This window comes from Squalius cephalus (assembly GCF_949319135.1).
Source record: "Squalius cephalus genome assembly, chromosome: 7".
In the NCBI taxonomy this organism is placed as follows: domain Eukaryota; kingdom Metazoa; phylum Chordata; class Actinopteri; order Cypriniformes; family Leuciscidae; genus Squalius; species Squalius cephalus.
The window spans coordinates 12,082,829-12,108,826 of NC_137128.1; the positions used below are offsets into that span (position 1 = coordinate 12,082,829).

At 40.3% G+C, this 25,998-nt stretch overlaps 3 protein-coding genes across 4 annotated transcripts; 2 read left to right on the forward strand and 1 right to left on the reverse strand.

Annotated features, from left to right (window-relative positions):
- The first annotated feature begins 8,397 nt into the window (after window positions 1-8,397).
- Window positions 8,398-15,476, forward strand: LOC307161482 (uncharacterized protein). 2 transcript variants are annotated; one of them, XM_079876210.1, is made up of 4 exons: window positions 8,398-8,493; window positions 14,508-14,793; window positions 14,914-14,937; window positions 15,363-15,476. In XM_079876210.1, the coding sequence occupies exons 2-4, from the start codon at window positions 14,568-14,570 to the stop codon at window positions 15,464-15,466; spliced, it is 354 nt and encodes a 117-aa protein (XP_079732336.1). In that variant the 5' UTR covers window positions 8,398-8,493; window positions 14,508-14,567; the 3' UTR covers window positions 15,467-15,476. The 2 variants fall into 2 exon arrangements, 1 of the variants encoding a protein (XP_079732336.1); XR_013821737.1 differs by lacking the exon at window positions 8,398-8,493 and adding an exon at window positions 13,760-14,364.
- Window positions 15,477-17,489: 2,013 nt separating this feature from the next.
- LOC307161793 (SCAN domain-containing protein 3-like) lies at window positions 17,490-19,358 on the reverse strand (the record flags this gene model as incomplete). The annotated part of the gene is made up of 1 exon (XM_079876737.1): window positions 17,490-19,358. One exon carries the CDS (start codon window positions 19,356-19,358, stop codon window positions 17,490-17,492), a length of 1,869 nt encoding a protein of 622 aa, XP_079732863.1.
- Window positions 19,359-23,610: 4,252 nt separating this feature from the next.
- LOC307161481 (uncharacterized protein) lies at window positions 23,611-25,316 on the forward strand. Its single transcript, XM_079876209.1, has 7 exons — window positions 23,611-23,659; window positions 23,840-23,931; window positions 24,031-24,135; window positions 24,242-24,356; window positions 24,436-24,517; window positions 24,740-24,904; window positions 24,987-25,316. Exons 4-7 carry the CDS (start codon window positions 24,242-24,244, stop codon window positions 25,258-25,260), a joined length of 636 nt encoding a protein of 211 aa, XP_079732335.1. The 5' UTR covers window positions 23,611-23,659; window positions 23,840-23,931; window positions 24,031-24,135; the 3' UTR covers window positions 25,261-25,316.
- Window positions 25,317-25,998: the final 682 nt, after the last annotated feature.

A 25,998-nucleotide genomic window follows, 5' to 3' on the forward strand; every position in this document is an offset into this window, starting at 1 on the left:
AGATTGTCTCGAGTGCGCAATGTGGTGGAAAATGTCTTCGGCATATTTTGTCATCTCGCTTGAGGACCATGACAAAATAAATGCCTTATTTTGTCAGCATTCATCCTGCCCAGCTTTCTTCTCAAGCTAATGGAAGTAGAGAGGTGGCTGAATACCTGTGCTCCAACTACTGGATCGACGGAGAGCATCTTCACTGTTGGTGGACATCGTGGGGCAAGGGAGGCCTACACAGTTCCAGACACATTCTGCTCTTATTTCAACTCTGAAGGACGTGTATCTTGGCAGAATGAAATGTTGTAATGGTCAGCATAGTGTTACTTGATATATTTATTTGAAATTATGAAGTTATAAAATTAAGATAATGTCTGTACTGTATGTTATTTTATTATTGTACTTTACAATTAAATACAGTCTTTCCTGTCATCATGTGCATATTACTTTGTTTTCTGATATCACCTGCTCAAACACATACAATCTATATAAACTATATATAACAGTTAGGTCCGATCGAAAGATTTTTTAATTAAATTCTGATTGGATTCTGTTGGTATAGGCACTTGCCTAAAGCTAAAAGAAGTTTTGTTGCCTCTAACAAGTGCTTTCGACCTACTTTTTGATCTTAATGGTATGCGGAAAACACTTGAGTTTTGCCACAGTCTTGATGTCCCTAGAACGTTGCTGAATGCTTTTTTAAGTGCCTCCATAATTGAAAAACCGTGGAAAAATTATTTTAAACAGGAAGTAATGAAATATTTACGTACATATTTACAGCGAGTCTATTCGCACGGGATTAGTATTACCTGAGGTAATTTAGAGTTACTGGATGGCTTTGGGAGAGGAGCAGGGAGAGGGAAGCTGGGCTTAACTAGCGATGTCTTGGAGCTTAACCAGGCTTAACCAACGATGACTTGGAGCTGGGTTCATCCAGCGATGACTTGAATGACTTGAATGACTTGGAGCTGGGCTTATCCAGCGACGACTTGAACGACTTGGAGCTGGACTTATACTGCAATGGCTTGAACGACTTGGAGTGGGCTTATCCAGCAATGACTTGGAGCTGGGTTTATACAGCAATACGCTGATTTCACGCAGCCGTTATTTTGAAATCGAAAGCGAGGCTCCGGTGGGAAGAAAACCGGAAGTGTCGCCTTTATTTATAGGAGAGTCTTGAATGCGATGGCGTATTGTTGTGTTTAATGATGTTGTGTCAATTCTAAAACTGTACATACATTTATTTAATACTTTAGACTATATACAGTGAAATTCATTTATAAATAAAATAATTTTTTTATATAATTCAGAAAGTAAAAAAAGAAGCAGGAATGAACTATATACATATCCTATATTGGATATTAACATCCAAAAGTGTAAATCGCGGCAGCAGCTTCAGGTTGGTAGTCCAAAGGCATTGTTGTTTATCTTTACTTCCGGGGTTTTTCCCACCGGAGCCTCACTTTCGATTTAAAAATGGCGGCTGCGTGAAATCAGCGTATGGCTTGAACGACTTGGAGCTGGGCTTATCTAGCAATGGCTTGGAGCTGGGCTCATCCAGTGACGACTTGGAGCTGGGCTTATACAGCGATGACTTGGACGACTTGGAGCTGGGCTCATCCAGCAATGGCTTGAACGACTTGGAGCTTTGCTTATCCAAGTCGTTCAAGCCATTGCTGGATAAGCCCAGCAATGGGTTGAACGACTTGGAGCTGGGCTTATCCAGCAATGGCTTGGAGCTGGGCTCATCCAGCGATGACTTGGAGCTGGGCTCATCTAGTGATGACTTGGAGCTGGGCTTATACAGCAATGGCTTGGAGTTGGGCTCATCTAGCGACGACTTGGAGGATATGGATATGACCTCCAAGGATATGTTACCATGGCAGGTTATATCCAGCATGGTGTATTTTGAAATCAGCAAAAATTAAAGGTTAGTGTAGAACCTCTACTATTCAGGACACTTAAAAAAAAATCTTTATTTCATTTAATTATTAAACACATTGTTGTCAAAGTTAGTATTGTGGCTTTATTGTAAGGTCAGACACTTGGGTGTGTCATTATATTATTGGCATTTTCCCCAAATCAAGCCCAACCAGAGTTACGGGTGTTTTGTTATTAGAACGGTCGCATCTGAGGCAGTAAGTGCATCGCATTAAGTTTTTATCAACTTACTTGGTTATTGTAGCTATGTGGGTACTCAGTTTTTACTGTCGTTTAATACATTTTGCAAAAACCTTGTGTTGTAAAAGATGAAGTGTTACACACAGGCTGTATTTGCTATGACTAGACTGCAAATACCAGACTAAGACACTCTTTTTCCACTCGTCCGCACAGCTCCTCAAATACATAAAACATTATCCTGTATACACATCATGTTTTAAATAAAGAAAACGCTGGAGGAGGAGGACTGCGGGGATATCCATGATATTTTTGGCATTAAAAAAACTTGTCGACTTCACACGTGGCGGGTGTGTTGCTGTGAACCCAAGGGAGTGCAGTGTTGCATTTGGTGCAATATGGACACATGACACGTTCAGAATTAATAAACTTTTAATAAACTACAGAACAGCTTGAGCCGGAAGTGGCACACCTCACACTGGCAGGGCTTATAATGCTCCGCGAACGGACACTGCACTAGTGATACAAAACACACAGGTCTGTTAAGAGCAATACTTTTAAGCCTATCATTTTTCTGAAAATCAGAACTCCCAAATCAGAAATTAGCAGCACAGTAATTACTGACACAGTAAAGGGTAGGCTATTTAAATAAAAGAAGAATGAAAAATAAATGAACGAACTGTAATAAATAAAGAACACAGTAGCATACTTTCAACTAAAGCATCACACATTTCAATTAACAAACAGTTTAAATAAAATTAAATGAATTCCCTTATATAAAATAAAACAAACTGTAATAGGCTAAATAGAGAAAGATAAGGTTAGGCTGGCTAGCGCAATTAGCACAACTCACATTTCAATAAACAAACTATTTCTTTACAAAGTCAAACTTTCAAATAAATCACAATCAGGTTGCAAGCTACCTACATTTTCAGGTAAAAGGGAACTTCGGGTCTTATTAACGACGTAGCCAGCTTTTGAAAAAATACATTCTGACGTGGCTGGAACGCAATGGAGGTGTTTGGCTGCAAATGCCAGTTTAGGGTAGCGGTCACTGTTTTGCTTCCACCATGCAAGTGGGCCCGACTGTACTTTAGTAGTGTCTCTCAAATATGGCTCCATCTCTTTCTTTGCGCTGTCTCCGTGTTCTTCTTCCTCTTCGTCATCGGACTCAGACTGCATCAGCATTGAAATCTCCTGCTGTTTTTTTTTTTTTGGTGGTGGCGCGACAGTCTCCTCTTCTTCATGGCTTGCTTACAGCTGGTGCATACCTGTATGTTCAGCTAGGCAGACAACCTTAAAATCAAATAGCATTTTCTTAGTCAAATCTATGCGTTGTGCACAAGATAGTAGTAGTGTGGCATAATCATATTAAATTACATTTAAATTATTTACTAATTTAAATATAAAATATCAGTCCAACCTCAATGTAGACCAGGTCCTCCTTCTCTTTGGTGCTTGAATTTTTGGTCTAGTGCTGAAGAAAGGTGGTAGATACTGCTGGGTTCCAAACTTAACAGTTGCCATCTGCTGTCGATCTCCGTGAAGAGGGTCTTCATTTCTCTGATGGCAGGGCTGTCATCCTTCTCCGGTGAGAGCTGGTGTTTCTTCAGGTTGAAAAGCTTTGGCATTGTTGCAGACAACAACCAGTTTGCCTCCTGTGACAGTAGTTCTGTGAGTGTTCTCCAGTACTTCTTCCTGTGCCAGTTTCCACTGGTCTGCTGCACTCTCAGACAAAAAGGTACAAAAGCTGTCACTGTGGCGGTACCTTTTCAAAAGGTACACCTTTGTACCTAAAGAGTGCATATTAGTCCCTCAAAGGTACATACTGGTACCAAACGTGTACATATTAGTACCTAAATGGTACATATTAGAACCCTTTTGAAGGGTACAGTACTGTCCCAGTGACAGCTTTTGTACCTTTTTTTCTGAGAGTGTGTCAAGTCAAGGGTGCAATCTCCTTTCTTCATGATGCTGGGATCTGACAAAACAGCTGTCTTTCTCCACCAGTCAGTTAAGCATTCTACATGTAGAGATCCAACGAGTAGCGAAATTTTGAATGAGTTTGTGCTCTACAACGTGTCCAGAGCAGCAGACCCCTTAAACGTTGCCCCATTTCTCAGTTTTTTTCCTTCAGCGTCTCGGTGCACAGATTCATATGACTGGCATTGTCGTGAACAACGGCTACTCGCTTATAATTCGGAATGGCGAAGGTGTCCACCGCGTCTCCAAGCTATTGTGCAATGTTGACTCCCGTATGGCTCAGTTCAAATGCTTTGGTTTCCAAAACGAAGGCAGAGAGTTCCCACTCCTGAGTTATAAAGTGACAGGTGACAGCCATGTACACATCCATACTCACCGAGGTCCAAATGTCCGTTGTGAAACTTAAGGCCGTTGAGTTTCCAACAAGAGCAGAAATTTGGCCTCACAGATCACTGTACTTCAGAAACCGGGCGTTTGAAATACTGGAACGGTTTGGGACAGTGTAGTCGGACTCCATCTTCTTAATTAATTTTCTGAAGCCTTCGCCTTCAACTAGATTAATGGGTCTCATATCCATAGCGATGAACTCCACTATGGCACCTGTTATCTCTCTCTTTCTTTTCTCTGTTATCGGTTTTCGGAATTGTAGGATCTGCTGTGAAGTTTTGGGTGTGGTTGAGGATGTTGATGTTGATGGCTGCGATACCTGGGGATGTACCTATAGATAAATTCTTATTAGGCTGGGCTGCTGTACATTTTTATCATGTGTAAAATTGCTGATTAATATGGTGGATAAAAGCAGCTCATTTTTTACACCAACAATATGCTATAGGCATACTACTTACAGAACTCAGGTGATTGTTCAAACTTGATGTGCTGTTGTGGAAGGCCAGTTTCAAATCGCATATTTGGCACACGGCCTTTGTCTTGTCATCACTCAATTTAAAGTGCTCCCACACAGCTGAGGTCTTCAGCATTTTTGTCTTCTCTTCCAGATGATCTGAATCATGACGTTCACTCATGGGCGATTTTACTGGGGCACATGACGACGTCCCAGTAAAATCTCATGTTTGAGTTTTAACAAGCTCCTATAGTTCGCAGTAGATTCATTTACATTGATAATAACGGGTCAAATGGCTAATACGTTTTGTTTATATTATTCTATTTTCCACAATGTCAAAGCAACGCAGCTTAACCCAAAATACAAGCTCAGGCATGCGCTTCTATCCATACAAGCTCATGCAGTGGTGCGCTCTAGACAGAGAATATTCCAGTTGCAGGGAACACTTTAGTAGGCTAAGAATCAGCATATTAAGTATAACAAAGTTGGGTTCCTTCAACTGTCCATCAACTGTCCATCCTATTAAAAACAGCTAGGCTAGAAGATCATTGTAAAAAATAAAAAATAAAGTATTGTATTTTGCCAGATTTTATTGTGTAAACATATTCAAGCATGAATGAGAACCGTTTCAAGGGGGATGCCAGGTGTGCGAATAAAAAAAAAAACATATTCGAATCCCAAAATGGAAAGAAAATCTAATACCAACCCACCGAACAAATATTCGAGTCCAGCCCTAGATAGCATACTCATACCAACGTAATGTTAACATGACAATGAAGTGAAGACAGAGAGGGCTAATACACACAGAAAGATGGCAATCAAAGAAACAGGGAACAGGTGAGAACTACTGAGAAACCATGACAACTAATGAAGAAATGGGACAGAGGTAAATACAGACAACGAAAAGCTTAAGACAAAAAACTAAACAAGACTGTGAAACAGAACATGACTGTGACAGGAGTACAGTTACAACACAATTGTCTTTACTCTTGGAAAGAATTGATCTGTTAGATGGGTGGGTCTCACGGAATTTTTGTTTCAAAGATTTCAAACATGACATTTTTAAAAAGGTTTACATCAACAAATTTCCTGTAGAGGCATTGAGAGCAAGGCCTGAAGTGATTGAGCATTCATTTTAAAAGTTTACTGACAATTAAACACCTTTTTGAGCATATTTTCCAAGATAAGTTCTTAAAAATATAATTACCGCAACAGTCTGAAAACATCTACACCATTAGGAAAGCTAATACATTTAGACTGATTTTTACAACAACACCTTCCCCAATTTGCAACCTAATATTTTTTAATGTTTTATTGAAATCTGACATTTTCAAAACAATGTGGCAAACCTGAAAGAACAATGTTGTAACGTTTATACACAAGGATGACGGAGGTAGGCAAAGTAGATCCAAAATTCTATGTAATTCAAGATACCAAATTTCAATTGAAACAAACACAGGCAATATAATACTAACAGACAAAAATGAAACAGTGTACCAAGCACAAACAATACCAGACATTAAACAAAAGGAACTTAAAGGTGATCTAAGTAACTTTTTTACCTTAACTGAACAGCTTCGAAGTCAGTGGAATGGTTATATTACTTATTTCGGGTTGAATGGTGGTGGTTTCGCACCCCCCTGGTGCCCGAGAGCGGAAAAAACTCACTTGCAACTGTGGGCCGGCGGGCCACCGGCCTCGTCGTCAGGAAGTATCGCGTGATATCAGGTCTCGCGATGTAACGAATTGCTTGACGGCACTGCACACGTACACGCCCCCATTCAAGCACCGGGTAGCTATAAGCAAAGGGCAACGATAGATTGAGTTATGGCTGAGCCTGTAAAAAAGAAGCAGAAAGCTAGGAAATCTTTGTCGGAGGACCAACGAAAGAGGAAACGGGAGACTGACCGAGCAAGAAGTCAGACTCGAATAAATATCGGACTGGCGTTTTCAGAATGGCGAGAACTGAGAGAAACAGAAGCCTGCAAAACGGATGCTGACCTGGCCTTCTTGCTGTTGCACTTGTAAGTATCTTTGGAATAAACCTGAGATTAATATTTAATATTTACTGTGTTTAATATTTAAATTTCAAGTAATTGTGACCTCAGGATGTTTGCTATTGTCTGTAAAGGTTTTTATTATGATCGCTGTCTGTTACGGGCTTACTAGTACGCTAGATACTATAACTTTGATGTTAGCATTGTCATTAGCAAACACGTTTGATTTCTGTAGTTGTTTGGCCGTTCCTCTGTCGGTTTTATTTGTGTAACTTAGTTCGCAAATAAATAGAGATCAAATTCTTCAAATCAAGACACCAGGCAAGTTCGATGTATCCTACCCGCGTCTAAATGGCTAGCGGAGATTTTGGCTTGATCTAGCTGGATGGATGCTGCCCTTCTATGTGTCTAATTTAGCTTGCACGTTGCATCCAGGTGTTACTTTGCTTTTATTTGGCGCAGGTGTAGCTTTATTGCAGTGCGCTACATAGTGTATAAGCCGATGGCTCACCGATCACATTCTGTATTGATCCATATTATGCTACAAATCCTCGTCAACTACAATGAAGCCCAGACTCAAAATATTTTCCGTGACCGTCTTGTTTGCAAATATATAAGTTACGTGGGATTATCAAGTTACTGTTAGTGACACCCCAACCCCCTCCCGCCCTCCAAACAACACACACATACACACACAATCACACACAATCACACACACAATTTATCCCCTCACCCCTTCCCTTGGCCTGATGTCCACCCAGCACCCAAAACTACATTCTAGGGATTTCACTCTGCTCTGCCCAGCCCCCAACAGTGTAGTCAACAGACAAATGTAGCCTAATTTCAAAGCATTCCACAACAATTACCTATACGCATGCAATTTCACAATGTACTGTTATAAATGTTGCAAAAATGCTGTCTTATTTTTTCTAGTTAAAAGCGCTGGCAGGTTACATCCACACCAATTAAGACCCACTCCAGACCACCAAAAGCACCTGTTTCTAGTATCACAGAAGACTCAGATCGAGACCAGTATGTTTTCTTCCCCAGCCTTTATTTATCCTGCCTGTCATTTTGTAATTCCAGTTACTTATGCACTGTTTTACGTTTCAGGGATGTTCCTGTAAATCTTCCTGAGCTTGGTGTGCAGCCGTTGTCTAGAGAGGGAGAAGTTGCCGATTTGGAAATGAGGTGAAGTTCACCGCCATATGTTAGTATGGTGTATTGTTTTCAGAGAGGGTTTCTTGATCTGCTTTTTTTGTGGCTGTTGGCTTATGTTTTGGAGTCTCTATTTTTCTGCTCGCAGCATGCACTCTATGAGCATCGAAGAGCACCACCACAAGTCTTCAGATGAAGAGGGGGCTAATGATTTTAGGAAGACCATGTAAGTGCTGTCCATTAGTCTTTCATTTACTTCCATTGACCTCTTTCCTCTATCTGAAATATCTGTATGTGTTGTCTGAACAACATTGAGTTTGATGATTTTGGGGCTGATCCAAGTCTCTTGGGTTTGGAGGAAGGAGACAGTTCGGATGAAGATTTTGTCCCTTCTCTTCATTTACGGTATGTTTGCATTTTATTTATCAATTTTGTGTGGAAGTTGAGCTACATTTGTTGGTCGTAAAGCGCAGCTTCTTTCTTTCTAAAGTGTTCTACAACATTATCTTTAGAATATGAACTAATATAATTCTTCATGTTAAGTATTTTGTTTAAAGATGATCAATATGCATATTCAACTCTTCAGAATGTTTGGAGACAAGGCAAATGACCTGGCTGAAATCAGTGTGGATGAGGCCGTATTAGACATTGACATGCCCGACCCTTCCGCTCCCGAATCAGAGTACACCGCACATCCTCAAAGAGTACTCTGAGGATGATCTGGTCGGTAAAACTGCCAGCATAACATACAACGACAATCTGCTTGATCTCGCCATGCACTTGAAACTACCAGTGCAACAGTGCACCTTTCATACCTGCAAACTAGTCGCTTTTCGGCGAAAATCGCCGTTTTGAATGGGAAAATGTCATCCACGTGAATCGTGTAGATCCGAAGAGTTTTTTTTTTTTGACGGGGGGGGGGGGGGGGGTCTTCTGCGTTCTTCCGCACTGCGTTCTTCCCTACTGCGGTCTTCTTCACAAACATCTTTGGTGATACAGCACGCGAGTCATTTGGCCAATCACAGTCAAGATAACAGCAGCGTCTTCTTTGAAAAGCCCCTGGCTGCAGCTTTTCCCGCGGATGAATTCGCGCCTATTCACGCCTACTTCTAGAACCTACTGCACGCGAGTCATTTGGCCAATCACAGTCAAGACAGCGGCAGCTTTCCCGCGGATGAATTCACGCGTTGGACACTGACATTAGTTTTGAGGTAAGTGCCGTTATCTCTGCCAACAATATAATTGTTTTCTCTAACGTTGTTGTTAGTTAACATGTTTTACATTAATGTTGTAATGGAAGTGTCGCCTAGTCAGCTAGTAAGATCAGCAAATTGTGTTGTTAGCTTACAATGTTAGTTCAATGTCACTGTGAAGGATTTTGGCAAGCTAAGTTATCTCCTCCACTGCATTACTGTTAATTTCGTTGACGAGTAACGTACTTTTCGTCATTATTTTCATCAACGACATTTACACCTTTATAATGACAGCATTTTTATAACCGTTTCGGTCATTTTTATAACCGTTTCGGTCACATTTGGTCGGGGAAAAAAATTATTTTGATTAATATGCACGAGGGAGAGAGAGCAAGACGGTGAGGGCGCGCGCGCGCGGCCGGGGCTCTCTCTCTTTTGTAACTGGTCTTTTGATTTTTTTCTGTATGAAAAAATAACGTCATATCATAAATTATAGGAAACCCAGCAACAACGATTATCAGTTTCTCCTCCATTTTCTCGGAACTAATGTTTTGGTTGGAACGAAAGTTTACATGTTTCTCCGAAATCAGCCAGCGCGAAGGACGTCTATATTCTGATTGGTTGCTGGCGTTTTGCCACTGCTTGCCGCTGAACCGCGTCATAGCTCATAGATGATCCGAAAAATGACAGTGAGTAATAAACCTAATGCGGTCTGTGTCCTTAATATTGATCAAGCAACAAAAGAAAAAGAAAAGCATTCACTAAGGATTAATTATATAATTATTTTAAATATGTCTGCTTGAAAGAATAAAGAATGATGTATGCAAGTAGTTATAAAGAATACATATATCATTCATTGAAAAAAGACTGTTCCACTTTAGGGAAAGTGGTTTTATTTCATTTTAAGATAAGTCACAGTAGTTAAATCTGTATCTGTATTGCATGTTCAAGCTTTAAAATCAATTATATTAACAGGTTAATAGATGTTTTATCCGGGAGTAAGTTATATGGGTTTGGACATTTTAGAGACATTCTAAATTAATGCATTACAATTTAACTAAACCCAATATATATATTTTTTGACTGAAATCTTATTGTATTTTGTCGACTAAAACTAAAACAATTCAGATGACTAAAATATGACTAAAACTAAATGGCATTTTAGTCAAAAGACTATGACTAAAACTAAATCAAAATTTGCTGTCAAAATTAACATTGTTATCTGATTTTTTTTATGTATATCTTGTCGTAAGAAATGAGCGAAATGAAAACGAACACGTAATGAAACAAGACCCATTGGTGTCTGGTTTAACGTTAATGAGTGATCGAAACACCTGCTCTGGCGGATCATTTAACGTTGACTAATGCAGTGGGAGTTAGCCTTAACAAACATTTATGATCATAAAAAAGGAGCCCAGCATTTAATATATTGACAATTTTTTTTCAGAATGAGCGAGCTTAAAGAGGAGGATTCTATTTATATAAGACAGCTTGACTCAGGGCTGAGGTGCAGATGGAGCTGGGCCTGGCTAAAGATTGAGGTCAAGACCGAGGTGAAGGGAGTCCAGCACAGCTTCCCGCTGTCACAGTATTTTATAAAAATTGACAAAGCGGGGTATTCAAAATGCAGCCTTTGCTCTAAAGAAATAAACTACAGCAACAAGGGCTCTCATGCTCTTTCGGCACACTGCCAAACAGAGGTGCACCGTCAAAAAGTGTGTACTGTAATGACTACAGCCAGTGTCCTTCCAGTCTCAAGTCAAAGTGCTCCCAAGGCGGGGCCTGAAGCCATGAGGGCGCGAGTTAGGGTGCCTGTACCTACATGTCAGCGGGTTGCTAATGCAGAGGTGTGTTTTATAAATTAAATAGGCTTGTAGTTTTCCGATTCACTAAATAATTTAAATAACTACTATTTCACTGTTGACAGGTTACTTGACATTTGCCAGTAAGCTATTGTCAGGCTACATAGAAGTAGGCTACATTACCAGGACAATTTGTATGTAGTGTATATGGTGTGTTTATTCAATTGTACTAGAGTTGAACTAGACTCATTAGGATTCTCAGGGTTATAATAAAAGGCAGGCTATTTGCAAAAGTTTTGCTTATGAAAATCTAATAATGTTTTCTTTGTCTAGGCGATGGTTCTCGCTACTCTTGCGGAACACACTCTTCCTTTTACATTTGCACCAGTGATGGTGAAGCTGGCCCAAACGCTGGCTACAGATAAAGTAGCTCTGAGTGGGTTGAAGCTGTCACGCACAGCAGCAGCATACAAAATGGTGCATGGATTGGGATTTACATTTTCGGAGAGGATCTTCAGCAATACACGGAAGTATCCATTTTCCATCAACCTCGACGAGAGTACTAACAATGGTGGTAAAAAAGTGCTTTCCATCCTGGTCAGCTACTTCAACCCAGACAAGAAGACGGTTGATGTGGAACACCTAGGATCTTTAGAGGTTTTGAAGGTTAGCGCTCTCAAGCTAGAAAAGCTGATAGTTAAGTTCTTTAAGGATAACAACATCCCATGGTTCAACCTTGTAAGCATGCTGATGGACTCCTGCGGTGTTATGCGAGGAAGTAAAATGGGGTTGGAAACGAGAGTGCGCCAGAACCACTGCCCAAACCTACTTGATGTTGACGGTGATAGTTGCCACCATATCCACAATGCTGCAAAGGTTTTTGCAGCTCCTTTCAGCAATTATCTTGAACGGCTGTTTGGTGACCTACATGTAGATCATCAATGGGCTACAGACCAGGTTAGTTAATAATATTCAATTTCCATTATAGAAATATTTTTTAGTTCAGAATGATTCAAGCTACTGACTGCAACATTAAACACTAAACCTTTTATCTTTACAATATACTTACCTGCTGCTATACTTGTTGGGAGACTGTATGTTCTATATGTAATTTAGATTCTAAAAAAAAAAATATCCTTAACTGACATATTTAGGCTACCTGAGCTCTTTGAGGAAAAAAACTGATTTGATGTATCTCTCTTTCTCAGTTGGCATACTTCAGAGAAATATGCGAGTTCATGGGCCTTTCTGGTTCCGCTCCCAAAAGGTTCATTCAGCATCGCTGGCTATCGGCTTATGATGTTGCCATTAGCACCCAGAGGCTGCTTCCTGCCTACAAGGTTCTTTACTATGGCTTTATGGACAGGGAAGACAAGGCCCTCTACAAGGACCCCTTGAGGCAGCTTTTTGCCAATTACAAAGTGAGCGAAAAGGCACAGAGACAGATTCAGTCCTTTCATGAGGACCTCAGCAAAAAAGGTAACTCATCACAGTTATTTATCCTTGGATCTGTGATTGCCTACCTGCACTATGGTAACCAAAGGAATGTTAGCTTTTGTACAGAGCTTTGTTATAGAGCCTTTGATTTTTCCAGGAATGACGCAGCTGGGAAAAGACCGGAAGAAGATGGTGGTTAGGAAGGTGTGGCATGAAGCCACCATAACTGAGCTGCACCTCAGTGTTTATACAGGAGTGCTACCGATCCTAAAGGAATATGTCATGGTGTTCCAGGTGAGTTGAAATTTGAGTCCTCTGCTTATGGCTCCCATTTCTACTCAGGTGAATGTTACATTTCTCATCAGGTTTTTCAAAATAAGAAAAAATATCACAAATTATGAGAATTAGATTGATTATAAAAAATGTTGCAGGATTCTGTGGTGCCTGGGTCTAGAAAATAAATTCTAGTGATCCCATGTCTAATAACTTCTGACAACATTTTATTTGACCACAGGGTATAATGCTTTTTCATAGTGGGGTGATCTAAGGGAATCCTTGTATTTATCTTTCGGGAGTCCTGAGTTAAAATTAATATGCATTTCTTTGTGGTTCAACGTACAAAAACACACACATGTTCAATGTATGTTAATGTTATTTTCTTTATAGGGCAGTCAGACACTTGTTCATAAACTGCATGAAAAACAGCTTCAAGTCTTTACCAACTTCCTTGCCTGCTTTGTCAAATCTGAGCACCTGAACCTGATGTCCAAAACTCTGGCTACTATGGAATTGGACAACAAACTGCTGCCTGTGAGGGAGATGTATGTGGGGCAGAAGGCTAATCAATTCAGAGTGGCACATCCACAACACCCTGTGAGTACTTTAAATTGTGAACTGCAATTAGAATGATTAATTATTGATTAGGAGCCTCTGCAGAGTTTGTATGATAAAAGTATAGTAAGTGTTGCTGATCTGTTTCAGCTGCTGAAGCCATTCCTGGAGGAAGTCTCCCAGGCATACATCACGTGTGCCAGGTACTTGCAAAAAAAGCTGCCACTGCAGAGCAAGACCCTCCAGTGTTTGTCGGCCATGGACCCAATACTGAGAGGGCACTCTCAAACTGGGTCTGAACTGAGGAAACTCACAGCAATGATGGATCACCTGCTGCCTGATGTTGACACACACCAGGAAATTCTCCAGTACAACGTAGATCAGTCCCTGCCCAGCTTCCAAGATGGAGATGATGTTGTGAGGTGGTGGGCCTGTGTCGACGATACTGGAAAATATCCAGGCCTGTGTCAAGCAGTGAAAGCTGCAATGTCAATATTCCATGGCCCATTAGTTGAATCTTCTTTTAGTATAATGGGCAACATTATTGACAAGAAAAGTACAAGCTTTAACATCACCACATTCAGCGCTATCCAGACTGTCAAATATACTCTACAGAGCAGAAAGCTGAGTGCTGTGGATATGTTCAGCCGAGATGATCCAAAATTTGAGCCAGTAGATAGACGGCTGTGTGGGAACATCATTTCGGCTGGAACCAGGGACAAAGCCCAGCGGCAGCAAAAGCAGCTGAAAGTCAGCGAAAGGAGCGTGGAGTTTGGCTGCCAGCCATCCACTAGTGCTGCTGTAAATAGGGCAGAAGTGGTGGAGGAAGAAAGTGTGGCCCGAAAGAGGCACATGGCAAAACAAAGAAAACGGGCCCTTGAAAGGCTTGCCCAGGCCAAAAGAGTAAAAAAATGATTTTTTTTGCAGACAGAGTGCTAGGCGTAGCATGCTCTGGTGCACAACCTTTTCAAGTTGCCATGAGAACACGGGGGACAGGAGTAGTTTTAGAATGGGTAAGGTGTGAAGATTGTCAAAAAGTCAATTATGTTGTCTTGAATTGGCTTTTCTATAGGGTGCTGTTATTGTTTGTCACTTTTGTATGTATGTTTGTATTGTTTCTCACATAACATTGAGAATTGCCATTTCTTTACATTAGTTATGCCCCTTCGGACACTCCATATGGAAATGGAATTCGCAGCCAACCTTGAAGTTCGGGATGCAGGGTGGTGACTTTATGCTGTCTGCCAACATTCTTCTGTCCGGGAACAACTACAGAAAAGTAGCCCTACTCTTCAAGTTTATGTCGATGGGGATGGTTACCGAATCCACATTCTACAGAATCCAGGATGCTTACTGCATAGAGCCGGCGCAGGAGTATTGGGATAAAACTAGAGCAGAAGTCCTAGACCGTTTACAGCAGAAGGACCATGTTGTTCTCCTGGGTGAGGAACAGTCTTACACCTTTGACCAACTTTTACACTGACAAGTCTGTATGATATGCTATGACTGTATGATTGGAAGCTGGAATCTGTGATTCTAATGCTTATGTCTGTTCGCAATAGGTGATGGCAGAATGGATTCTCCTGGTAAGTTCTGTATGCATACTGTCAGAATTGAGAATCAGATTTGTATGTATGTACTGTTGTACTGCTTTATCATTATCTTCTAATATCTTTGTTTTGTTATGTTGATGATGCTTTTAGACTGAAATAGCATCATGGCTGCTCCAAGACTGTCAAACTGTTCTTTTAGCATAACATTTGGCCTGGTAGAGGGTGCAACCCTTAAGGTTAACAATCCAAAAGTATGTCTCTCACACCTCCCTTTGTGAATTGCATAATCTGAATTACATTTTTCCTGTGGTTAGAGATTGGGATGTGTAATTTATGTCTGCTGCTCTCTCCTGAGCATGATTGATAGATCAAAGCCTCTTTCCTCATTGACTGTTATTCTGACGGCCTCTGTAATAATGTACACAAGTTATATGCTGACAGTTGTGCTTTTGCCTCAGGTCATTGTGCACAGTTCTGCACATACACCACAATAGAACAAGACTCCAGAGATGTGGTCCACATTGTTTCCGTTGATAAACGCGAAACAAATAAAAACTGGTGAAGGAGTGCTTTTTTCGCACAATGGATGCGCTCCTTCCAGAGCTTTCTCCATCAGGATACTGTTATAAGCATGAGCCCCGTCTGATTGGTCGTGGCGGCGGTGTTGCAACAATCTATAGAGATATTCTCAATGTTACTCAGAAAACGGGCTATAAGTTTATTTCGTTTGAAGTACTTGTACTAAATGTTACGCTCTTAGATGTTCGAAAAACATCCCTATTATCTCTAGCCTTGGCTACCGTATATAGACCGCCTGGGCCTTACGCTGATTTCCTAAAAGAGTTTGCAGATTTTCTCTCAGACCTATTAGTTAATGTCGATAAAGCATTAATTGTTGGAGACTTTAATATCCACGTAGATAATTCAAATTATGCGTTAGGGGCTGCGTTTACAGATTAAACTCCTTTGGGGTCAAGCAAAACGTTACCGGACCAACTCATCGTTTTAATCATACACTCGATTTAATTATATCACATGGAACCGATCCAACCGATATAGATATCATTCCACAAAGTGACGATGTCACTGACCATTACATGGTAACTTGCATATTACGTACTCCTGTAATATATCATGCTGCGCCGCGTTATCGATTAGGCAGAACAATACTTCCATCCACCATAGATAATTTTTCAAATTGCTTATCTGATCTGTCTCAGCTGCTCAGTGAACCCAAACAAACAGATGAACTTGAGGAATTAAAAAGCACTATGAGCACCATTCTCTCTGGAACATTGGATATTGTTGCACCCATTAGATTAAAAAAGGTCAGAGAGAAAAGTAAAGCACCCTGGTACAACAATACTACACATGTTCTAAAGAGAGAAACCCGTAATTTAGAGCGTAAATGGAAAAAAACTAACTTAGAGGTCTTTAGAATCGCATGGAAAGACAGTATGTCACGTTATAAAAAGGCCCTAAAAGTGGCCAGGGCTGAGCACCTCCGCAATCTAATAGAAAACAACCAAAACAATCCTAGGTTCTTATTTAACACCGTGGCTAGACTAACAAATAAACAGATGTCACCTGAACAAAATATTCCGTTACAGTTTAGTAGTAATGATTTCATGAAGTTCTTCACTGAGAAAATAGAAAACATCAGAACCACAATTGTAAACGTTCAATCCTCAATCGCGCCTTATAATTCAGCCTCAATTATCACCCCGCAAGAACAATTACAGTGCTTTACAACTATAGAACAAAAAGAGTTAAATAAACTTATCACTTCATCTAAAACAACAACATGTTTATTAGATCCTATATCAACTAAACTACTGAAAGAAGTGTTACCTGTAGTGGAAGAGCCTCTCCTCAATATGATTAACTCATCTTTATCTTTAGGTCATGTTCCAAGAACATTTAAACTGGCAGTTATAAAACCTCTCATTAAGAAACCACAATTAGATCCACATAATCTAGCAAATTATAGACCCATTTCAAATCTACCTTTTATGTCTAAAATACTAGAAAAAGTTGTGTCCGCCCAACTGGGCTCTTTCTTGCATGAAAATGACATCTATGAAAAGTTTCAGTCTGGATTCAGACCGCATCATAGCACTGAAACTGCGCTTGTTAAAATCACAAATGATTTACTATTAGCTTCTGACCAAGGCTGTATCTCAATACTAGTTTTACTTGATCTTAGTGCTGCGTTCGATACTATAGATCAGCGGTCCCCAACCTTTTTTGCGCCACGGACCGGTTTAATATCCGACAGTATTTTCACGGACCGGCCTTTAAGGTGTGTCGGATAAATACAACAAAATAAAATGATACGAACAGCATAAAAACTGGGGTATTTTTTAAATATTATAATAAACGTGAATCCGATGTGTAGGCCTGCTCGCAACTTTATTAGCAGCGTCCATGTAACATCGCGCCAACAACATAACATGAGTAACATCCTCTCTGCCCCCTAACGCTCTCTGGTCGCTATGGTAACGTTTACATATGCCTTCAAAATAAGATACACAACAAAAACAAATATAAAGGGCATGAAAAAAACTACTCACTATAACGCTGCATCAGTGGGAGCCCTGAGCCTGTTTCATTGTAACGAGACGGTCCCATCTAGGGCTAATGGGAGACAAGGACACCCGAAGTGTGTTGCTTATGTCCAGTCTACTCCGTAGTTTTGTTTTGGTTGCAGTCACTGCCGAAAACCCCGCTTCACACAGATATGATGTCGGAAATGGCAACAGGGTTTTCAGTGCTGTTGTGGCGATCTCAGGGTATTCTGCCATGACTTTTATCCAGAACACCGGCATAGTTGTTGTCTCGAACATACTTTTAAGGCCGCCGTCATTTGCGATCTCCAGCAGTTGATCTTCTTCTTGCACTGACATGCTGGATTCACCTGGTTTGTTGACAAATGGGTCGCGAATCCATTCCTTGGCAGTTCGTGGGTCTTTTGTGGTTGGGAAGTAGCGCTCAAACTCTTTTAAAAGTGAAGACAGGTGATCGTGCACCAGCTGGGAGAATGAAGGCTCGGCCTCAGTCTCTTCCAAAATCCCCGCCAATGTTGAAAACATGTCAAATATACCTCTGTTCACGCGCCGTCCCCACAAATCCAGTTTGGCTTTAAATGCAGCTACTTTATCAGCCAACTTGAAGACTGTTGTCATTTTCCCCTGAAGTGACAGATTGAGTTCATTGAGCAGGTTGAATATGTCGCACAAGTAAGCAAGTTTTGCGACCCATTCCTCGTCACTGAAATGTGCTGCCAGCGGTGACTTTTTTTCTGAGAGAAATCTCTGCAGCGGCTCTCTTAATTCAAACACTCTGGCCAGCGATCTCCCTCGGGATAACCATCTTATTTCTGTGTATAAGAGAAGGCGTCTGTGCTCCGCGTCCATCTCCTCACAAAGCTGCTCGAACAGACGCGAGTTAAGGGCGTGTGCTTTGATGTGGTTAATAACTTTAACAACATCATTCAATACACTGTTAAGTTCCGGTGGCATTTTTCGGCTAGCCAGCACTTCCCTGTGAATGACACAATGTGTAGACTCACATTCAGGTGCAACCTCTTTAATCCGAGCAGTTAAACCAGACAGCCGTCCAGTCATGGCAGCAGCTCCGTCTGTGCATATGCCAACACAAAATGACCATTTCAATTTTCCTGATATATAGTCATCCAGCGACTTGAATAGTTCTGCGGCTGTGGTTTTGGTTGGCAACGATAGTGCACATAACATATCCTCATGCACATCCTCCTGATAAAGATATCGCACATAAACAAGTAGTATTGCCTTGTTGTCAATATCTGTAGACTCGTCAACCTGGAGTGCGTACCACGGTGATGTATTTATCCTCTCCAACAATTGTGTTTCAATGTCCTCTGCAATTTCGTCAATGCGCCGAGTGACGGTGCTAGCCGAAAGAGGCACCTGTGCTATCTTTTTAACCGCAGCGTCTCCTAGAAGTTCACGGCAAATGTCTTTTGTGGCGGGAAGGATCAATTCTTCACCAATAGTGAATGCCTTCTTAGCCTTAGCAATACGGTTAGCCACCAAGTATGATGCTCTCAGTGCACTCGCATTTATTGATGTGGTGGCCCTCAGTAATTGCTTCTGGCCTTCTTGTTCACACTTTTTTCGTTCAAAATACTCAAAAGGCTTGTCTTTTAATGCGGGGTGCTTGGTCTCCAAGTGGCGAAGCAGTTTTGAAGGCTTCATTGCCTCATTAGAGAGCTGGTTGCCACATATTATGCAGAGCGGGCTTGGTGCGTGTAAATCACCTGTTGCGATAAATCCATATTTCAAGTAGGACTCCTGGTATTGTCTGTTAAATCCAGCTTTCTTTTTCTTGGAAGTCGTAGGCTCTTCTTCTGTCTCCTCACTGGGCCGTTTCCCCTTCGCAAAGAAACTTGCCAGAGACGTTTGTTTTTTACTCATTTTGCTAGCTTGTGGGTTTATTTTTAGCGGTAGCGTATCACGTGACCGTGACAAGCGTTGCTATGCGCCGAGTCATAGACGGATGTAACGGAGAGAATTTGAAGTAGACGATCTTAGCAGTAGTGAACTCCCAGAGAGAAATGCACATTTCATACGGATTACATGTGCTAAAAGCAAAGAACAGTCGGTTTTCTTTCGTTTTGAATTGTTCTGTTTAAAAGTAGACATTTCAAGCTTTCTATATTATGTATCAGGCCTGTGAGGCAAGTAGGCTTACCAGTTCAGTTTTCAGGCTTACCTCCATTTCATTATTATCTATTTTCTACTACATTTAAAATTAAAATTAAGATACAATTAATACAAAACGAAATAAAATGTAAAGACTGTTTCAGGTCTCTGTGCAAGTTTTAAAGCAGTCTTTTAGTGCCGCTAGCGCTCACGTCCGTAACGGAGAATTGAGACAAACTGTAACAATGTTTTTTTTTTTGTGAAATAAATTTCTAAATAAATATAATTTATAGTCCAGTGTAGGGCCCTATGAAATCCGTTTTATTTTTTCTCAAATTCCGTTTTATTTTATTTTTCAAATTCGTTTTTTTTTTTTTTTTTTTTTTTTAGCCCTTTCGGATTTTTCGGATTTGCTTGTTTTCTTTTCACTTCTAAGCAGTATTGACCTTTAAAAATTCAGTTACACAAACTCACAATTCAGCTTTTTTATTTAAACTGTTAATATATTCAGCAAAGCACATTCAAAATTCTCCAAAATTCAGCCAAACCTTCAACAAATCTCTGGCCAAAAATAACAGTAACTTAGCCTTTAAATCATTTTTCACAGAGAATGTTTTATAAAAAAAAACTCACTCACATATTTAAGCCTTTAAATAATTTTTATAAAAAGAATGATATTAAAAGCTAAATTACTGACATTTACAAATACAATGCATATACGCTTATCTTTTATTATTAATAGTAAAATTCGGTCCGATTTTCCCGTGGCGTCTGTCGTTGCTATGCAACCATGCCCCACAACGACAAAGAAGTTTTAGTAGCTAATAGATTTCCACCACCGAAAAATGCTTGCTGTAGCTCTGCTACAAGATTTATTTACGGAGAAGAGAAAAACACCATGTTGACTGAGCTTTCAATGTTGTTATACGGAAATGGTGAAGTTGATATGTTGGTTTTTGTCACATGAACTGTGGTGCGCTTGCGGCATTCTGAAAAGTTGAGGTGTTTTCATCTTGCTGCGCCTGGAAAAAATGAGCGCGTGCGCGTCGCTTCAATTATGAGCGCGCTTGCTGCGCGCCTACATTTGAAATAACGAACTTGAGCGCGCAAAAGACACGACATGTGAACGGCCCCTTGACGAGCTAGTTACCTCCAATCAGGCCACAGAGACCCCTGCCATAGACAGTAAAAGATACGCAACAAGAAGAAACACTAGTGGTTCACGCTTGTGCGCATACTGAAAAGCGTGCTGTTTGCATCCCTACAACTGTATTGACAGATGTCTCTCTATGTGGCTCTGGGTTTTGGTAGAGACCTTTATACGTTTGTTGTTTTAAACTGAAAAAATGAGAAGTTAAAAAAATCGTTTATTTAATATGTCAACAAAATATATGGAAATTCCGTGCGTATAAGAGAATTCCGTTTTCATGTGTAAATTCCGTGATTCCGTCCGCGTTTTCCGCATCACGGAAATCATAGGGCCCTACCAGTGCGACTTATAGGCTATGTTTTTTCCTCTTCATGACGCATTTTTTGACTGATGCGACTTATTGTCCGGAAAATACGGTAAGTTATTTATTCTTTCTGTGCGGCCCGGTACCAAATGACCCACGGACCGGTACCGGTCCGCGGCCCGGGGGTTGGGGACCCCTGCTATAGATCACACAATACTCTTAGATCGACTACAAAATTATACTGGTGTTCAAGGACAAGCATTAAGCTGGTTCAGATCATACTTATCTGACCGCTACCATTTTGTCTATTTAAATGGAGAAAAATCGATCATAACTCCAGTAAACTATGGAGTGCCGCAGGGATCTGTGTTGGGCCCTCTGTTATTCTCAATATATATGCTGCCACTTGGAAATATTATAAGGAAACATGGAATTAGTTTCCATTGTTATGCTGATGACACTCAAATCTATATTTCATCACGGCCAGATGAAAACGCTAAATTATCCAAATTGACAGAGTGTGTTAAAGATATAAAAGATTGGATGACGCGCAATTTTCTTTTATTAAATCCAGACAAGACAGAGGTACTAATCATCGGTTCAAAAAACCACCCACAAAACCTCTCACAATACAAATTTAACATAGTAGGATGTCCTGTTACTTTATCCTCTACAGTAAAAGACCTGGGGCCGTATTCACAAATAATTTTAAGGCTAAAAGTAGCTCCTAACTGGCGAATTTAGGAGCAACTCCTAAAAATAATGGGCGTGTCACTCGTAACTTTAGGACTCCTAATTTTTTTGACTAAGAGTAATTCACGAAGCATTTTAGCCCTAAAAGTAGCACCTAAGCCTGGGACAGCTTAAAAGAAGTCGAGAGGACTCCTAACTCACTAAGACCTATTCACAAACCGCTTTTTGTGGCATTTCACGTTGCGATGTTTTGAAATGCGTTTGCGGCGGCTACAGGAGCTTCCAATCGCCAGGGAACAATTCTGCATTGTAGGCATAACTAGGGATGCAATAACGCCGCCACCAACAACAACCAAAACTAGGCTACTCATTGCATGTAAACTAATTGTAACGTTTCATTGTGAATCAAATTAAAATGTTCTTCTCTTTGCAAACGTAGGCAGAGGCATATAGAGACAGATTAATTCAATAATGTTGCAAAGATATTGCATCAATCCATATGTTTCATTAGGCTACTAGGCTATTTGTTTTGCCTTACTCTTTATTCATTTAGGCTATTTATTCAGTTATTCATTATCTTCCATCCTTCGCACTACTTGTGTAGCGCACGCATTCTCAGACCTGTCACCTGTCACTCATCATCGTAGGGGAGGTGTTTGGAATCATTCCCGCGTTACAATCATCAGCCAATCAAGGTGGTCACTTCAGTCAAGCTCGTGCATGAGTAATGACGTCATCCATAACAACGAAGACTCACTCTTAGTTTAGGAGTTGTCATTTTTCTTTACTAAGAGTAGGTCTGAAAGGCGTTGTGAATAACTTTTAAGAGAAAACTCCTAGCTAAAATCTTTTAGTGTGATTTAGGAGTACTCCTAGTGGTAAGATAAAATGCTTTGTGAATACGGCCCCTGGGTGTTATATTAGACTGCAACCTGTCTTTTGAAAATCATATTTCATATGTTACAAGAACAGCCTTTTTCCACCTTAGAAACATTGCTAAGCTACGTAACATGCTATCAGTTTCTGACGCGGAAAAGTTAGTTCATGCATTCATGACCTCGAGACTAGATTACTGTAATGCTTTATTAGCTGGTTGTCCTGCAACCTCAATAAACAAGCTACAGTTAGTCCAAAATGCCGCCGCTAGAGTTCTAACTAGATCAAGAAAATATGATCATATAACACCAATTTTATCATCACTACATTGGTTACCTATAAAGTTCCGTATTAATTACAAGGTATTGCTACTGACTTATAAAGCCCTAAACGGCTTAGCTCCAGTCTATTTAACCGATCTTCTATCGCCCTATAATCCATCGCGCTCTTTAAGATCACTAAATTCGAGGCTTTTGGTCATACCTAGGATATCCAGATCCACCAAAGGAGGGAGAGCATTTTCACATTTAGCTCCAAAACTCTGGAATAGTCTTCCGGATACTGTTCGTTGCTCAGACTCGCTCTCCCAGTTTAAAACTAGATTAAAGACGCATCTCTTCAGCCAGGCATTCATATAATACTTTTAATCTTACAGTTAAATCCGACCTCTAGTTCATAAACGCCAGAGGAGAACTGGCCCCCGACTGAGCCTGGGTTCTCCCAAGGTTTTTTTTTTTCTCCATTAGGTCACCTGATGGAGTTTTTCGGTTCCTTGCCACTGTTGCCTTTGGCTTGCTCAGTTGGGGATATTTGGGGATATTTAATTTAATTAATCAATCAACGATACTATTGATCAGCATTACCAAACGTGGACGTTCCACTAGAAACAAACATTGATGTATTGTTTTAATTTAATACTGTGAAGCTGCTTTGATACAACCTACGTTGTGAAAAGCGCTATATAAATAAACTTGACTTGACTTGACTTGACTTGACTTTCTATAAAGGAAGTGGTCACTAATGCCCACCCACAAATCACCGCATTACTGAGTAAGGAGAACTTTTGGTTATGGTGAAGTCATAAAGCCTATAGACCGTCCCAAGTTCAAGTTTGATCGCTGTTCCCACAGGGCCTCATTTTTAACATACATTATGTAAAAAGTAAAAAGAAATAAAAAACTTAACTATCAATTTTGTTTACATTGTTTTCATGGTCTCTCTTTGTTATAGATCAGGAGCGTGGCAAATATAAAGTGTGGGGTATTCAGCACTCATTGGATATCTGGCATGCAGCCAAGAGCCTGAACAAGAGGCTTCGACGGGTATGCATCAGTACATTTAAAGACATGTGACCAGTTTCTATGTTGTCTTGGTGTTGTGAAAAGAAGCTAGCTATTGTGTACCTTGTGTACCTTGATCAGGCTGGGACCGTGAAAAGTCAGACTGGTATTCAGCCATGGATCAAGGACATAGTCAACCATTTTTGGTACTGCAGTAAGCATGCGGACACCGAGGAGCAGTTCAAGGTATGGTTGAGGGAAAAAAAAGTTGTGTTGATTAGGCCAGTTTAGTTGATATGCTAGCAGAGCATGTTTGTGGCTCCATGCACTGTATAACTTTTCTTTTATGCAGATGATGTGGGTTGGTGTACTTCACCATGTCTGCAATGAGCACTCCTGGGCAACCAGTTGCTGTGAACATGAGCCACTGGACGAAGACAGCCAGAACAAGCCTTGGATCATACAAGGTAATTTCAACCAATACTGGTGCAGAATTCAACACTGTATGTGAATGCATATGTTTTATTGACCGTGTTATGACTATAGGTTCAGCTGCTCACAAGGCACTTACTGCTGTTGTCCTTGAGAAAAGATGGCTTACCCTGGTGAAAAAATTCCTAAACTTCAGGTAAATATCTGTAAGACATGTTTGTGTTCACCCAAGTTCTTTTTGAATTTCCAGTATTCCTCACTCAAGTGTTTGTCATGTTTCAAATGCAGCATAGTTGACATTATTTCAATGTAATCTGTAATGTGGATTTCATTTCTTATTATTTAAAAATATAAGACAAAACAACACATGTATTACCACGAGTGTTGTTGTAATTATCTGTCTCTCCCACCCACACAGGACCACATCTGATTTGGAGTCATTCCAAAATCACATTTTGATGTATGCAGCAAAGCGCATGGCCTACTCTCCATTTGTATACAAGACTCGAACATTGCTGGCAGCCATTGATTATAATAAACACAATCAACGCCGCCCTGCACGCAACCGAGATGGACAGAAAATGTAGGTATTTTTGTGACATGTTTTTCTTTTTTTTTTATCTTGTAGAATGACTAACGACAAACACATTGTTCTTGCTCTCTAGTTACAGACGGAAGTACAACAAGAAATCAAAGAGCTGGAGCATTTACACGGTGAAGGAGAAGAAGCAGTACACGTACATTCCAGAGATCCAGAGGGCCATTCTTGCCAGGAGACTGGGAAGTGGGTCTGGCCTTCCCCGCAAACAGACGCTAAGGCCTGATGACCCAAGGCGTCTGGGTGTACTTGCTCCACAACAGCCACCTCCCACATCAGAACTAGTGGCGATTCATGTCTCACGAGGGGACAGTGGTCCCAGACAATTGGAGGACAATTGAACAATTGACAATTGAAGTTGTGTACATAGACATGTAAATAAAAATAACTGATTCTGAAACTTTGTCCAAAATATTTTTTATTTAGAAATATACTATGAAAGACAGGTAGGCATACATACAGCTGGGATGAAAAGTGGTAAGAAGAACTTTTACAATGTGTATGGTAACAACAAACTATTTACAATATGATAACAAATTGTACTATGCAGCAAAAATGGATTTTATTAGGTTTCTCTTTGTTGCCAACTAAATGTGACAAACGTATAGATTCTGCACATGCATTTAAAAGCAAAATACTATTTTTCCATTTATTGAATAATCATTAAAAACACACCTGTTGCAGTAATGATACATAGGTTATGGAAATAAGGTTGATGAGTTCGGTAATGATAATAAGTATATTGAGGGGCCGTTAACACGACACCGTTTTCAACTAAAAATGGAAGACTTTGTATGCATTTTGGCCATTCATTTACATGACAACAGCGTTTGGTGGCCTGAAAACGCAATCTTTTGAAAACATTTTAAAATGACACCCTTACATCTCGGTGTAAACTACACAAAAACGCAAATCTGTGAAAATGGTGACGGCATACACATCCGTAGGCTATTCTTGTTCAGTCTGTGTTTTTTTTTTTTTTTTGCAAATGAAAGGGTACAGATATTAACAGTAAGAAATTAGGGGGGTATACAGACATCACAAGTGGTTAGAATTACACAAATCAACACAATATACCC